Source organism: Macrobrachium rosenbergii, chromosome 5 (genome assembly GCF_040412425.1).
Source record: "Macrobrachium rosenbergii isolate ZJJX-2024 chromosome 5, ASM4041242v1, whole genome shotgun sequence".
In the NCBI taxonomy this organism is placed as follows: domain Eukaryota; kingdom Metazoa; phylum Arthropoda; class Malacostraca; order Decapoda; family Palaemonidae; genus Macrobrachium; species Macrobrachium rosenbergii.
Genome location: NC_089745.1, coordinates 25,253,855 through 25,267,337, shown reverse-complemented (window position 1 = coordinate 25,267,337; position 13,483 = coordinate 25,253,855). Strand labels below are relative to the sequence as shown.

The window sequence follows — 13,483 nt, the reverse complement described above, 5'->3', positions numbered from 1 at the left end:
AAGCCAAACGGTGAAGTGGGCACCTGTTGCATGGGCTAGCAACACTATTCCCAAAAATTAGCCGAGTGATGGAGCGATAGCTCAGGGAAAATGTATATATGCACAAGAAAAAGGAATAGCAGAAAGAGACACAGTTCAACTCAACTAAACTGTAAATCAGAAATGAAGACATGGAGTTTCGTAAACAATATCCATTCGGTAACGTATACAAATACTCTGGGAAAAAAAATTACTCTTCCAGCCATTAGACTACAGTTTATGCGCTTCGCAGCTACAAGGACGAGATGAAAGTGGTGATAAGATTACATAAGTAAAGTAGCCTATCTTGTTCTTATCTCGGACGACCCGGCTATTTAACAGCTTAGCTAGTATAAAAACTAAAAAGTCCGACTCTAGTTTCTATAGATTTGAAGGCGAAAAGGGTCACCATCGACACTTCGCAGAGATGGCATCGTCTTCTTCCTCCTACCAAGAAGTGGACCTTCACATCTTTGGCGAAGAAGGTTGGTCACTCGGGACTTAAACCCTGCAGGTTTTTTTTTTTTCTTAGTTTTTTTTGTGTTTTATTGTTTGCGCGTTTATCATTTTTTTTACCCTATTTAGCTTCATGTCACTCTTGTGGTTTCTCTTCTTTATTTTCGTGGTCATTTTCTTAGTATCTCTGAAGCACTGGGAGACAATTGTCGTCCCATACTCACCTTTATTCAACTCAGCCATCAGCACACTCTGGTTACCTATGTTGTGTAGATGAATGTACATCAAAACTTTCTGAGCATCGCACGTTCTTGTTTCAAAAACCCTTTACTTAGTTTTAGTGTCATACGATGAGCTATAAGGTCACGATGGACAGCACTCTATGAGCTAATCGCTATTCTTAGATATATGTAGACCTACAAAATCGTTTAAAACGTTCTTCTCTCTCTCTCTCTCTCTCTCTCTCTCTCTCTCTCTCTCTCTCTCTCTCTCTCTCTCTATATATATATATATATATATATATATATATATATATATATATATATATATATATATATATATATGCATGTATGTTAACTATTCTTGAAAGAATACAGTTTCATCTATTTCTAATGCTCATTCCACTGGAACAAGCAATCATCAGACATTCTGGAACGGTCCTATTTTACCTGGAAACAAAATGAGGTCACTCTCTGAAAAGAAGAGAAAGGAAATTACATTATTAGTATTTCTAACCTGTCGTGACAACAACGATGGTCTTCGAGAGAAAATATCAGCCTCAGCCAGAAGAAAGAGTGATGGTTCAATGGCTAATAGATTTGAAGAAAACAGCCGGATAACGAGCAAACCTTTAGCTTCTGTATCAATGAACATGAACGAAATGAATTACAAGATCTAAAAAGCAAATGATCTTTTCACAATTAGCCACGTACAACTGACTCGACAAGTTCACGCCTAGGGGGAGCTTTGGCTCTCACTTCCCCAAAGGCCGTGTGGCCATGGTCTCCAGATAACTGTCTTATCGCCCTTATCTCTAAGGGTTACGCTTTGATCTCCAGCCATCGACGGGATGTTTGTTGAAACTCGTGACACAGGAAAGAGGATTGATCGAGCTGAGCAGTGAGTGGGATAACTGTACGTCAATTGCTTTGATTCGATGATACTCATTCATTTTTTTACATTAATTTATTCATTGCTCTATTCCTCAGCAGATGATGCCCATCACGTCTATGTCCTCTTAAGCATGAAGGCAACATAACCTGCATTGATTTATCTATTGTTATTTTAATTTCTTGAGGACAGTTCACCATCCCTTTTTCAGAAACTGATATCTAGTGATGGATACTGAAACTCCTGCTGGCGTGTTTTTTATTTACTCGCGTCCTTGTATGTAATTCTTCACGGTAGAACGTTTCTCTCTATCAGGACTTAAGCTAATCTTAAAAGAAGGCACCATATTTGCCTTGTTTCAGTGCACACACACACACACACACACACACTCTCTCTCTCTCTCTCTCTCTCTCTCTCTCTGCTGCAAGGAACAGTAGTCTAGCTTTTCTAACAGACAACGCGCTTCCGTCACTACAAGACGCACTTCCTGCCTTACAGTAGATTCTGAGTAGAACATCTGATTAACCTGAACTTAATGGCTCTGCGCTATCTTCCTGAAACACTGCTTGCCTACTTTTTTGTATGATAGCAATTTGACCTTCCTTGCTATCAGACGGCCCTGCTGGTAGCTTTTTTCATCTCGATATAAAGGCTATGCTTGCCACGTTTCAAGGCGTCACATGAGCCTTGCATCAAGACATGTTTAAATGGTTTAACTGTGTTTCCCTCAGCGTCAGTAAATCAAGGGCATTTGCTTACATCTGATGCCGGCTGGTAATATTGAAAGTCGACACGTTTACCTAAAACGCAATTTACTAATATTGTAACACGAAACTTCCATTTTCACAGAACTTTCAGCTTCTTGACAATAAATACCGTGGGATCTAATAATAATATTAACAATAATTTCTTGTAGCTCCGTGTATTTTCCGGGTATTAACTCAAACCACGTTTATACAGTAGTCCTTCCTAGTTAACACTTTCCAACAGAAGATAAACAACAGTTAGACTCTTGTCCACGTGGGAATCTTTTCACCCAGGTATATTAGAGCTAACCTCGTGGCATGCTGAGGTCGAAAAATGAAAGTAATCCTTTCTGAGACTTTTGCAAAATCGAGGAATATTTTTTCTTCTTGTTGCAGTGACAGAGGGGGAGGGAGGGGGCTTTGGAACTTTATTCCTCTATCATGGTCCTATTGTATTTATAGTTTCAAAGCTCAAAGTAATTTGATGTAAAAAAAAATAAAAGTAAGAATAATTTCGAACAGCTTTCATTAAAGGAGATTCCGGTAGATGCGCCATTTACTTTTAGAACCCCCTCATTTGTTTGAAATTTCTTTTTCTTCCGCGGGGACGTTTCTCAGGATCTCACGGACTAAAGTTTTACATTTTACCTTTTACTAAACGTTGTAATGACAGGCCACTGCTGCTATAAAGCACGCTATCACACATTATAGATAGTCAAGTCAGTCAATCAATCAGCAGTGCACTGTAATAGTACGGTAGTTCTTCAAGGTAAACATCATGGAAGGGCTGCAATAGATGTGAAGGCTATTTTTCCATTATTTCTTCAGTTATCATAATTTTCCTTCTTTCTTCCACTAAAAAGTATCTCAGGAAATTCCAAAGTTTATGGAGAATGAAAGTGCTGCCATTATTTATAAAGAATGCCGCACTGTTGACTAAGGGTTTTTATGTGTGAAATCGTGCTTTATAGCAGCAGTGGCCAGTCATTACAACTTTTAGTAAAAGGTAAAATATAAAACTTTAGTCAGTGAGATGCTGGGAAACGTCCCCGCGGAAGAGAGAAGAAATTTTCAAACATCATGCTTTAGTCATATATATACAGTGCCTGCAGCCTTCACTCGAACATGGGAACACATTCAGGTGTCCTGCCCCAGAGATGCTAAATAGCAGCAGAGGTGCCTGCAGTGTTGTTGTTGAATGAACTAGCTTTATGCCAACACGGGCTCTTGCTCCTGGACCAGCTCAGATAATCTTCGGCGTAAATCTGAGGCTCTCTTCTCATTTTCAAAGACAAACTGAAAACTTTCGTCATCAACGTTTACCTTACTCTCAGCTCTTTCCTCATTTTCCTTCTCGTACTACTCATTATACTATTTGGAACAATCGCACTTATGCTCCACCCACCTGTTGTCAGTTAATTCTGAAATTGGAAATTTCATTGAGAGAAGCTCGCCACGATTTAGAATGACGGAGTGTTTCTGAATGATTTGCACAAGTAAAAGGAGTCACGGAGTTCACCCTGAGCTAAAGTACGCAAATAGAAGCTTAAAATAGTAAAGGTAAAGCCTCGGAAGTGTGAGTCCTCCTTGCTACAAATATTCTGTGAGTGGCAATGCTTTTGGCATCCATGGAACTTTCTTAAACAAAGCACTGAATTACTTCCTACTGGAGCGTAAAATGAAATGCTGCTATCCAACAAAACAGATCAGTTAAGGCGTTTGTCAAGATCAGATGTCGAGATCCCAGCGCAAAGGATTTCCAAATATAATCAATGTTAATCTCTCTCTCTCTCTCTCTCTCTCTCTCTCTCTCTCTCTCTCTCTCTCTCTCTCTCTCTCTCTCTCCAGCTTGTAATTAGGGTTAAAAAGCATTTACAGCCACGGAAATAAATGAAGACATTTTCAGAGACTTTCAGAAATGTCGCAGTTTATTTATTGTGAACATTTCATTTCCTTTCCAGTCTAGTTATACTGAAATACTTTTTTTTCTATTTACACGTCTTCTAAAAGATAATTTAGAAACAAGCTTTATAACACCTTGGGTCATCATAATGAACTGAAACAGGATTTTTAGTCACTACCAAAACCAGTTAAGAACCGGTTACCGGATCAAACATTCTTTCCTTAAAAACATTCTTCAGTTCCAACTAGTTACGAGTTAATATACCCTTCACGACAGAGAGAGCGTCTCTTGATGGTTGGTATAACAATATGGTATATAACGTCAGGATCAAAAAACTAGAACATCAATAGGCACTCCATTTTGGCGCTGCTGACATGATCCGGGTGCTGATTGACCATTTGGGCGTAATCGATCTAAGGCGACGTGTCAATTAGAACTCATATGCGAACATATATAAATAACTTTTGGAGGAGCCATTGCCCAGTTCAGCAGTTGTTCCACTACCGTCGTTGGTTTCTCTATAGATGGGCTATGGAATGACCTGCTCTCAGGTAATCTTATCAGTGCTGTCGCCGAGACAGTGCCGTTTACTAGCTTACGCAACAAAGAGGAAAATCGACCGAATAAATAACATGAAAAATTCTCACTTTATCTCTTCCTCAACCATAATTTCTACTTACGTCAAGCCATTCAGTGTGTGAGACCAAAAGTGATCGATTAGAGTCACGACAAAACTAATCGAATTATAATACGTTGCTGGCCTGATTGCAGATATAATAGGAATTATGGTTGCGATGAAAATGTGATTTAGAAAAATGTTGCATACGTAAATTGTTATCCTTGCGCCTACAGATGCAACAACATCCATTTCGCTTTCTTATATATCGTATGAGGTTGGTGTCACCAGGACTAATTCTTAAAATACCCCTTTTTCACCAGTAAACCAGTAAAGTCTTTTATATTCACAAACATTAAGCTACAAATGTCGTTTAATATCCAGTTCTCTCTACTTCAGGAACATCACCGAAGGGTAATTATAATAGATAAAAGTACAATATCAAAATGGAAAAATGGAGAAAGATGTCCGGGGTCTTGCGTGACCGTAGAATCAACATAAAGGTTAAAGGAAGAGTGTGTAAGACAGTAGGAGACCAACTTTGATATATGGAGCTGAAACATGGCCGGTAAAGAGAGCGCAAGAGGAGAAACTGGATGCGGCAGAGATGAAAATGCTTAGATGGATTCGAGGAATGACAAAAATGGACAGGATCAAGAATGAAAGAATAAGGGAACTAATAAAGTCTAGATCTATCAAATAAGGCTCCGGATGAAGGTTACAGTGGCATGGCATGTGATGAGAAGAGAAAGACATATGTAGGGAGGCGAGTGATGCAGATGGAGGTGTTTGGTGGGAGAGCGGGAGGAAGACCGAAGCAAGAGTGGACGGATGTTGTTAAAGAAGGTCCAAGACACAAACACTTGTCAAAGGACGATGTGTTTGACCGCGCCAGGTGGAGGAAAGCTGTCAGAAACATTGACCCCACATAGAAGTGGGAAAAGATGCAGATGAAATATCTATCTATCTATATATATATATATATATATATATATATATATATATATATATATATATATATATATATATATATATATATATATACTGTATTTATAAATACTGTATAAACACGTATATGTGTGCTTGAAGATACGTCCTTCTTTGCACTACTAAGTAATGGATAGATTTCAGAATATCATGACGATGAAAATCATGCAAATAATCGTCATTAATTAATGTTTGTTTTGACAAATCAGATCAGTTGTGATGGATGATTATCTTTCCATAAAACTCCGCATGTAGGACTAATGTCACACTCCTGCACTATCTTAGAAGCTGATATGGCTACGACAGATTCAGAACATCCTTCCACTCACTGCATCATTGCGTTATAGAGCAGTTGCAAAGCTCTGCTCGATGAAGACTTTGAATCAGGAGCCGTTTATACATTAAGGGCTGGAAGAGTAAATAATGAAATTCCGTAGAAACTATTTACTTTTAACTATTGTGTCTTTGATGAGTCATTGGAGGTCTTTGTCTTAATCAGAGAGGTTTAAGTAACTCAAATGTATTAAGTGCTGGGTTGGTACCCTAAAAATAAAAATGTCGCACGTAATCAATAGTCGAAAATAACTTTCTGAGATACGTTCAGGGTATCAGGGACTATAACCTTCATAAAACTTATTGGAATTCTTTACACTATACTTGATGTACTGTTCTCAAGTGCAATGGCGTGTCTATTGGGGCAAAGTTTATGTTCACCTTAGTCTTTCATTGATAACTTTCCAGACCTAGGAGGGAAACTGCGGGAACGAATGAGTATTTGTTTATATAGTAATATAGAATTTCAAATCATCCTAATGCTGATTAATCTTGGTTAAAGTTAAAAGGAGTTTTATACCTGACGTGAGTTAGACGCCACTTTTAGTGAAATCTGTAATTTCCCGTCAAATTCATACTGCCAGTTATCACAATGAAAACACTTTTCCTCTTTTCGATACATTAAATTTATTCAAGTTATAGTAGATAATTTTGTTGTCTCTGGATACACTCTTTTTTTAGCTAATAATAGCGAGACTGTGCCTGCCAACATTCTTGCAGTAACATAGTAAATAACAGACTACGAAAATATCGTAGTTCCTCCTATTAAGTAGTAGAAAATGGGAACGTCACTGACGCAATACTATGTCTTTTTAATGATGATTAGTTCCTATTTTTACCAATAAATTTGTTTCATAAAATTACATATGAATGTTTCAGAAGCGAAGAGTTAAAATCATATCTTGAATCATTGCATCTAAATTAAAATGTTGATATAAGGCTAACTGGCAACACTGCTGTAAACATTGATTCCGAGGCCAGCGGCAGAGAAGGTTCAGCATATAAAGAGGTTGGTTAACAGAGTTTGCCATACTGTATTTTGCCGTCGATGTGTGAACGTGTGCGAACGTTAATGTTGTATATGCAACTGGGTTTCCTAGACTTTGCCTTAATAAATAGCACGATTAGTCTTTATTCAGCTAGAATTAAGCCTATTTCTAAGTTGCATTCGTTAGCACATTGCTACTTCAAATAAATCTTCGTTATGTCTTCAGAAATTTCGTGTGAAATGCGGGAACGGGCGTATGGAATCTGCAGAGATTACCTTCATGGGGCATGGAAGCAAATCGCCCCGCATGATATGGTCGTGAAGCAGATTTGGTAAGTACTAAAATGATTAACTGCTTACAACTTAGGATATATTGCAAGGTAGGGTAGGTGTTCCTGGGATACGGTTGTGTTGTCGTCTGCTGCTGGAAAAGTAAACAGCTGAGCAACGACTGCACGACCTGGTAAAGATATTTTGACGTAGGCTGTTGACACATTTGTCAGTTTAAGTTCAGTCATGTTTCGTGTTTAGAATCTTGCTGGAATAACCCTGGCCAGTTGCTGACCGGTAGGCTGAGTCCTATGCATGGGTTAGTATTGAACACGGTAAATGACATATTTAGGTACTCGGAGATTCAGTTGAGAATAATGGGATCTTTTGAATACCAGTTTTGAAAAATACTGCTGTGTATCCCGCCAGTATTCGTGTAATTGCAATACGCCATGCATATAGTATATAAATGTCAAGCTCAGAGCGTTGGAGGCTTCTTAAGGTTCGGAAGTGTGAAATGGATTATGTATTTGTCTAATTCTCCATTGTTTAGATGAGAGGTGACATTCGTTAGCAATAACCTAGTTCCCAGTAAGTCTTTGAAAGCATTTTCTCCGTAATTTAATTAACGATTAGATTTTTTCCACTTCATAATGGTTAAACTAGTAGTTGAATATTCATATCTTACCGTCGTTATTGTCCATTCAAGCGTTTCTGTCGGCTAATAATGAAAACATCTGGTTACGTACTTTGTTTTAATCGTATTAACTTATGAGGTTAATAGTTGCATCGTATTTTTTCTTGTGCTTTGTATCGTTTGCATATATTTCATACGTATAATCTGTGCTTTCGTTTTAATTCAAAGTGACATGGTTCACTTTCAGCATAGAAGAATGATATTGTTTCACGCACAAAGCCAGCTTTTAAAGCTCCGTAAATGAAGTTTTAAACTGGCTTGCGGGCTCTGTTTCGTAAACTGGTCAATGAACTATCGCTTTGTTTCAGGGCCCAGGGCAGAATTTCAGAATTTCCATTTTGAATTTGTTGATACAGGCCTCTAAAAACTTTTCAATCTTTTCATCAAACACATAAAGCCAATTAATGATTATTTAATAATCATTGGTGGTTTGTTTTCCTAAGGCAAGTACAGCATGCCTGGTGGAGGGCATTCGGGTCGTTTCGGCCGTAAGTCATTTAGGCCGTAAGCACGTTTACAAGCAAAATGGGCGTCGTGTTTAGTACCAGCCCCTTCGGGATGTACGTAAAACATGAAATAATGATGGTAAATACCATAAACATAACGGTAAATACCATAAGCATAACGTCTTGCATTGTTTTGGATGTTACGGCTTAAGTGACGGCCGAAACGACCAGGACCGGTTGGAGGGAGACGCTATGGTCTAAGTACTCAATTCCTTCAGCACAATCTGTCACTGCCCGTTTTGGCAAAGCTACCATTTCTTGGGATTTAAGCACCGTTTTCAATGAATTCTGTAATTGAACATTCTATATTTCACCTAAATTTACCTCCTAAATATCCTCCAATAACAATAATTACGTGAACTAAATGTTTTGGTGGCCTTGGCACTATATAGGTTAGTCAGGGAAATGGCTTTCTTTAGCTACCTCTTCCTTCCTGGCATTTGCTTGTCGTAGCGGCCATACCCCGACAACCCTGTGCCTTCGATTTCATTCCCATTGTTTTTCATTCGTCATGCCAGCACCGAAGCGCTTCCTTATTGATGATGATATATTTTCATCTCTAGATACTCTTACATCAGAAGGACACGCTCTCATCGATAATAAAGATGAAGAAATGCAAGGTCTAAAGAATACGAGGTCAACAGCCCACGTGCAGATAAATTAAGGGGGGTCGGGGTAAGCAAGGATGAATCTTCTGTTTGAGGGGGTAAGTTCCGTGACGTCGTCAGGACCCCATTCAGTAGCCAGGCATATAGATTGTGCATTCTGGAAAAATAAAAGTCTGCAGTATTATGTATGTATATTGCTATATACAGGAAGCTCTCTCCAACTTGTTCAGTTGGTCTCTTCAGGCTGAAGAGGCCAACTGATAAAGTTGGCGAAAGCTTCCTGTATATAGCAATATACATACTGCTGTGGACTTTATTTTTCCATTTAAGATCACGAGAAAGTGATGATATCAAATAATGTGCATTTTATTATCCGTATAGAATAGTCATTGTAGTTCACTGAATGATTATCATTGGTTTTCCATAAAATATGGATTGAATGAATGATACTGGTAACTCAGAAATAAACTTATCACCTTTATTTCCTGACCATCAATTATCTCCTATATATGGAAACATCTGACCCAGGACTTGGATATTTTGGAATGATTTCCGTCGAAATACTCTTAAACTGCCGTTCTCTATTTCCTCCTGAAGGTGTTTATTATCACGTGCTGGTAAACTTTCAGTGAAGTCATTTTCTTTTTCCTTGCATCGCAATTGTTTGGTAAAAAAAAAAAATGCAGAAAGACTCCGTTCCCTCTATAGCGATTCATCGGCGGTATTATGGGAGCGAGAGTGCTTATCAAGCACAGGATGAAATGTGCCAGCTGTTATCTCCTTTGCTGTTGTTGTCTGTGTTATGTTTTAATCCACAAGAGAACTGTCTTTCCCTAAAAGGTGTGCATAACACTGTGCTTCACTGCAACTGTCAAATGGACGCTGTTAGTAGGCTCCCACCTGTCGTAGACAAGCAAAGAAATGGTTGAGTCCATCTCGGTTAATTTGTATATGAATATGCATGATATATTGAATTTTATTTTATCATTTTTAGTAATTTAGTCAAAGACTGTCTGGAAATCGTCAGTCCCTTCTGATCGCGCAAGACCTTTATTTCCTTTCTGTTTTCCACTTGCACCATATCATGCATTTAAGAATTTCATCTTATTTGTAAGGTTCAGTCCACATGCATTCCTGCATATTTTTCTCACGCACGGTACCAGGAATCAGCAAGCGATATGAAACGGCTTGTGCGCTCCCAGTCTTTATCTTGAAATAATCCTATGTTTCCAAAATATTTTGGTGATTTCGCAACGTAATTCCGAATTCAGCTGCGCAGCAAGCACATCATACACTTGAGGCCATGGACATTTATGTGCATCCTTGAAAGGCTATATGGTGTTTTTAGATCGCGTTTACAACTTTTTACGAGCTTTCTTATGGGTCCACTTTTGAAAAAATGACTGTCAATTGATTGAAATCCATGATCAAGAAAATTATTCCTTATTAGTTTCACTAGGTGTGAGGCATCAGCAAAGACACAAAACACTGCGATCAGAGGCAGTTGGATTTGCAAATGCAGAATGATCCAACCTCATGCCGCCATTATTCCACAGCCTAACATTTGTAGGACTCGGGTCATTTACCATAGTCACTACAGGAAATCTTGCTGCTGCCTCGAACTCCGTGGTCTATATTAAGAAGATACAACTTTTGTCATATCTGTACCGAAGTCATAGAATACAATTTGCTTCTGTGATTTCACAGGGACTCTGCCATTACACACCAGCCTTTACTTTTCGTGACATGAAGAGCATTGAAACTTGAACACGCTCAGTAGTAACATGACTCCTGATTGTTTCAGTCATTTGATCACACCTCCAAATCCATGTGGTTCTAATAAATTCAGTGTGATAAAGAGAGGGAAAAGGAAATATGTTTTTGTCTTCAATACCTTAAACTTTGGACTTGCTTCTCTCTTTTTACCCGTATCAGAAAAACACCCGTGCATAGCTCAGTAACGAGCCATTTTATATAAATTATACATGTACAGATAACGATGCCATTAAAGGGAATACTTTGCAAACGACCATTTAAAAATTGGGTAACAGGACCACGGAATAGCCTCGCAGTGAACACCCTCTGGTTAATGAGCAATAGGTAGACTTTTCGTTTACAGTGGCGGAGGACTTTCTGACGTCATAATCCTCTCCAAGCTTTATCTGCGCAGTAGAGGGCACGGTTTGGGTCGTTGATGGGTTGACCTGCCATGTTTGAAGATCCAGGCAACGAGGTCAACACTGATATTCACCCCGATCACGAAAAAAGGCTTTAGGATCCAGATTTGACGTTAGGAGAGGAGGAAAATTGTGGTGATCACGGTGACTATGGTGCGGTATTCACCCGGTATGTATCCACCTTTCAAAGTCCAGGTTAAACTCATGCCAAGTAAAGTAGACGGCCGCTCGAAGATATCGTTTATTAATATAATTTGTCGACCACACAATATGGAAATGGGTGCATACAATACTTTGACCCCCGAGGGGATAGTACTAAACACGGCGTCCCACGGAGCTTCCGCCATGTTTAGTACTAGCACCTCGGAGTTGGTGACGCGTAAAGGTGCATACATACCAGGTCGGTACCCCCTTTGGTGCAAGTAAATGTGAAAGTTATAGCCCAGATATGCATCCTCTCAGAAAAATCAAGTTGACGGGAATCGACAATTTTTATGTCATTCTCGTATTTCGTTTTAACATTTAATTTCTCTCTTGAATTGCTTCGGTTTATTGCTGATGACGCAAACCGATTAAGCTTGCACCTTCTTGCATAACAAATATGAAGAAATTAATATATATGATTAATTCTGACATTTGGATAAATGAGTGTGATGAAATGACTGTGATCTGAAAAAGATACAACCATACCAGATGAACTAGGAGAACATTTTGAAAATAGCGACATTCCTAATTATCAAATCAGAAGTCACGAATTTATTTTATCTCACTATCATACATGTATATATATATATATATATATATATATATATATATATATATATATATATATATATTATATAATACATATACTATATATATTATATACTGTATATATATATATATATATATATATATATATATATATATATATATATATATATATATATATATATATATATATATATATATATATATATATATATACACATACATACATACATACATTAATGGAAATTGAAAGAAAGGGATCCATGATTATGTACGAGTATTGCCTGTAGATCAATGAAATTTAGAAGATGATAACTGCAAGTCACTGGTTTTAAATAAAGACGTTGAGACAAACGGGGCCGATTATCCCGGAGAAAAACGTTTTAGAAAATTGCGGTTAAGCTTCTCGGTAACAGAGGCACCGAAAGTCAGTCGTGGTCAAGGTTCAGCTGCCAACTTTCCTTTCGGACGCTCGGGTCAAGGTCGGTCTGAACCTCTCCGCGTCCCTAAACACATCATCTCATTAGGTATGCGCCTGCGCTCCTACTTTTCTGTTGTTTTAGTTCGTCCTCTTATAATCTTCAACACTTTTCTCATATAAATTACATCGCCAATATACAAAATCAAAGCTGTATCGTTATTCAGTATGTAATTTAGAACAGAATTAGTATACTTCTCTCTCTCTCTCTCTCTCTCTCTCTCTCTCTCTCTCTCTCTCTCTCTCTCTCTCTCTCTCTCTCTCTCTCACTGATTTGAGGCGAATTCCCAAACTGGCAAATCATAACTTCTTTTGATTATTAGAATTTGTTAATTAAAATTAGTATTGGTTGTTGCCAACCGTTAAAATGATGTAGTTGATGTTCCAGTTGGTTCTTCAGTAATCTGTATAGAGTGAATTGTTTTTTTTTTTTGTCTTAAATTACCGTGTATATATACATATACATATACATATATATAATATATTGTATATATTAGTGTATATATATTGTGTATATATATATAATCATATTTACACAAAAGGAGGAGTGAATCTTAATTACTAATCATAACAATCCGCAAATGAATTATTTTTTTTATTGTAAAAAGGGCCGTAATTAACCAAGTATTTCCCAACAAAAGTCGTCCGGTTGTTCCGAGTAGTCAAAGCGCTCTCTCTCTCTCTCTCTCTCTCTCTCTCTCTCTCTCTCTCTCTCTCTCTCTCTCTCTCTCTCTCTCTCTCTTCGTGTTACATACGGAAGTACTTTGGTTCACAACCTGGATCCCGTAGTGGGGATATGTCGTCAGCGCACCTTACGTGGTGCACTGTAGCCATTACTGG

General features: G+C 38.1%; 2 protein-coding genes across 5 annotated transcripts in view; one reads left to right on the top strand and one right to left on the bottom strand.

Annotated features, from left to right (window-relative positions):
• The window catches only part of LOC136838613 (motile sperm domain-containing protein 2-like), a 108,585-nt gene extending 107,116 nt beyond the window's left edge, over window positions 1–1,469 (bottom strand). The window contains exon 1 of the mRNA XM_067103876.1: window positions 1,210–1,469. The gene's annotated coding sequence lies outside the window, so the exon portion shown is untranslated. The remainder of the gene's footprint in view (window positions 1–1,209) is intronic.
• LOC136838614 (choline/ethanolamine kinase) overlaps window positions 431–13,483 on the top strand; it is a 125,463-nt gene continuing 112,410 nt past the window's right edge. For 2 of the 4 annotated variants that reach the window (XM_067103882.1, XM_067103880.1), the window contains exons 1-2: window positions 431–503; window positions 7,384–7,489. In XM_067103882.1, coding sequence (XP_066959983.1) covers window positions 446–503; window positions 7,384–7,489 — 164 coding nt within the window. In that variant the 5' untranslated portion in view covers window positions 431–445. Of the gene's footprint in view, window positions 504–7,129; window positions 7,179–7,383; window positions 7,490–7,584; window positions 7,747–13,483 lie in introns of those variants that run through there. The other 2 variants (XM_067103881.1, XM_067103883.1) reach the window with 2 other exon arrangements.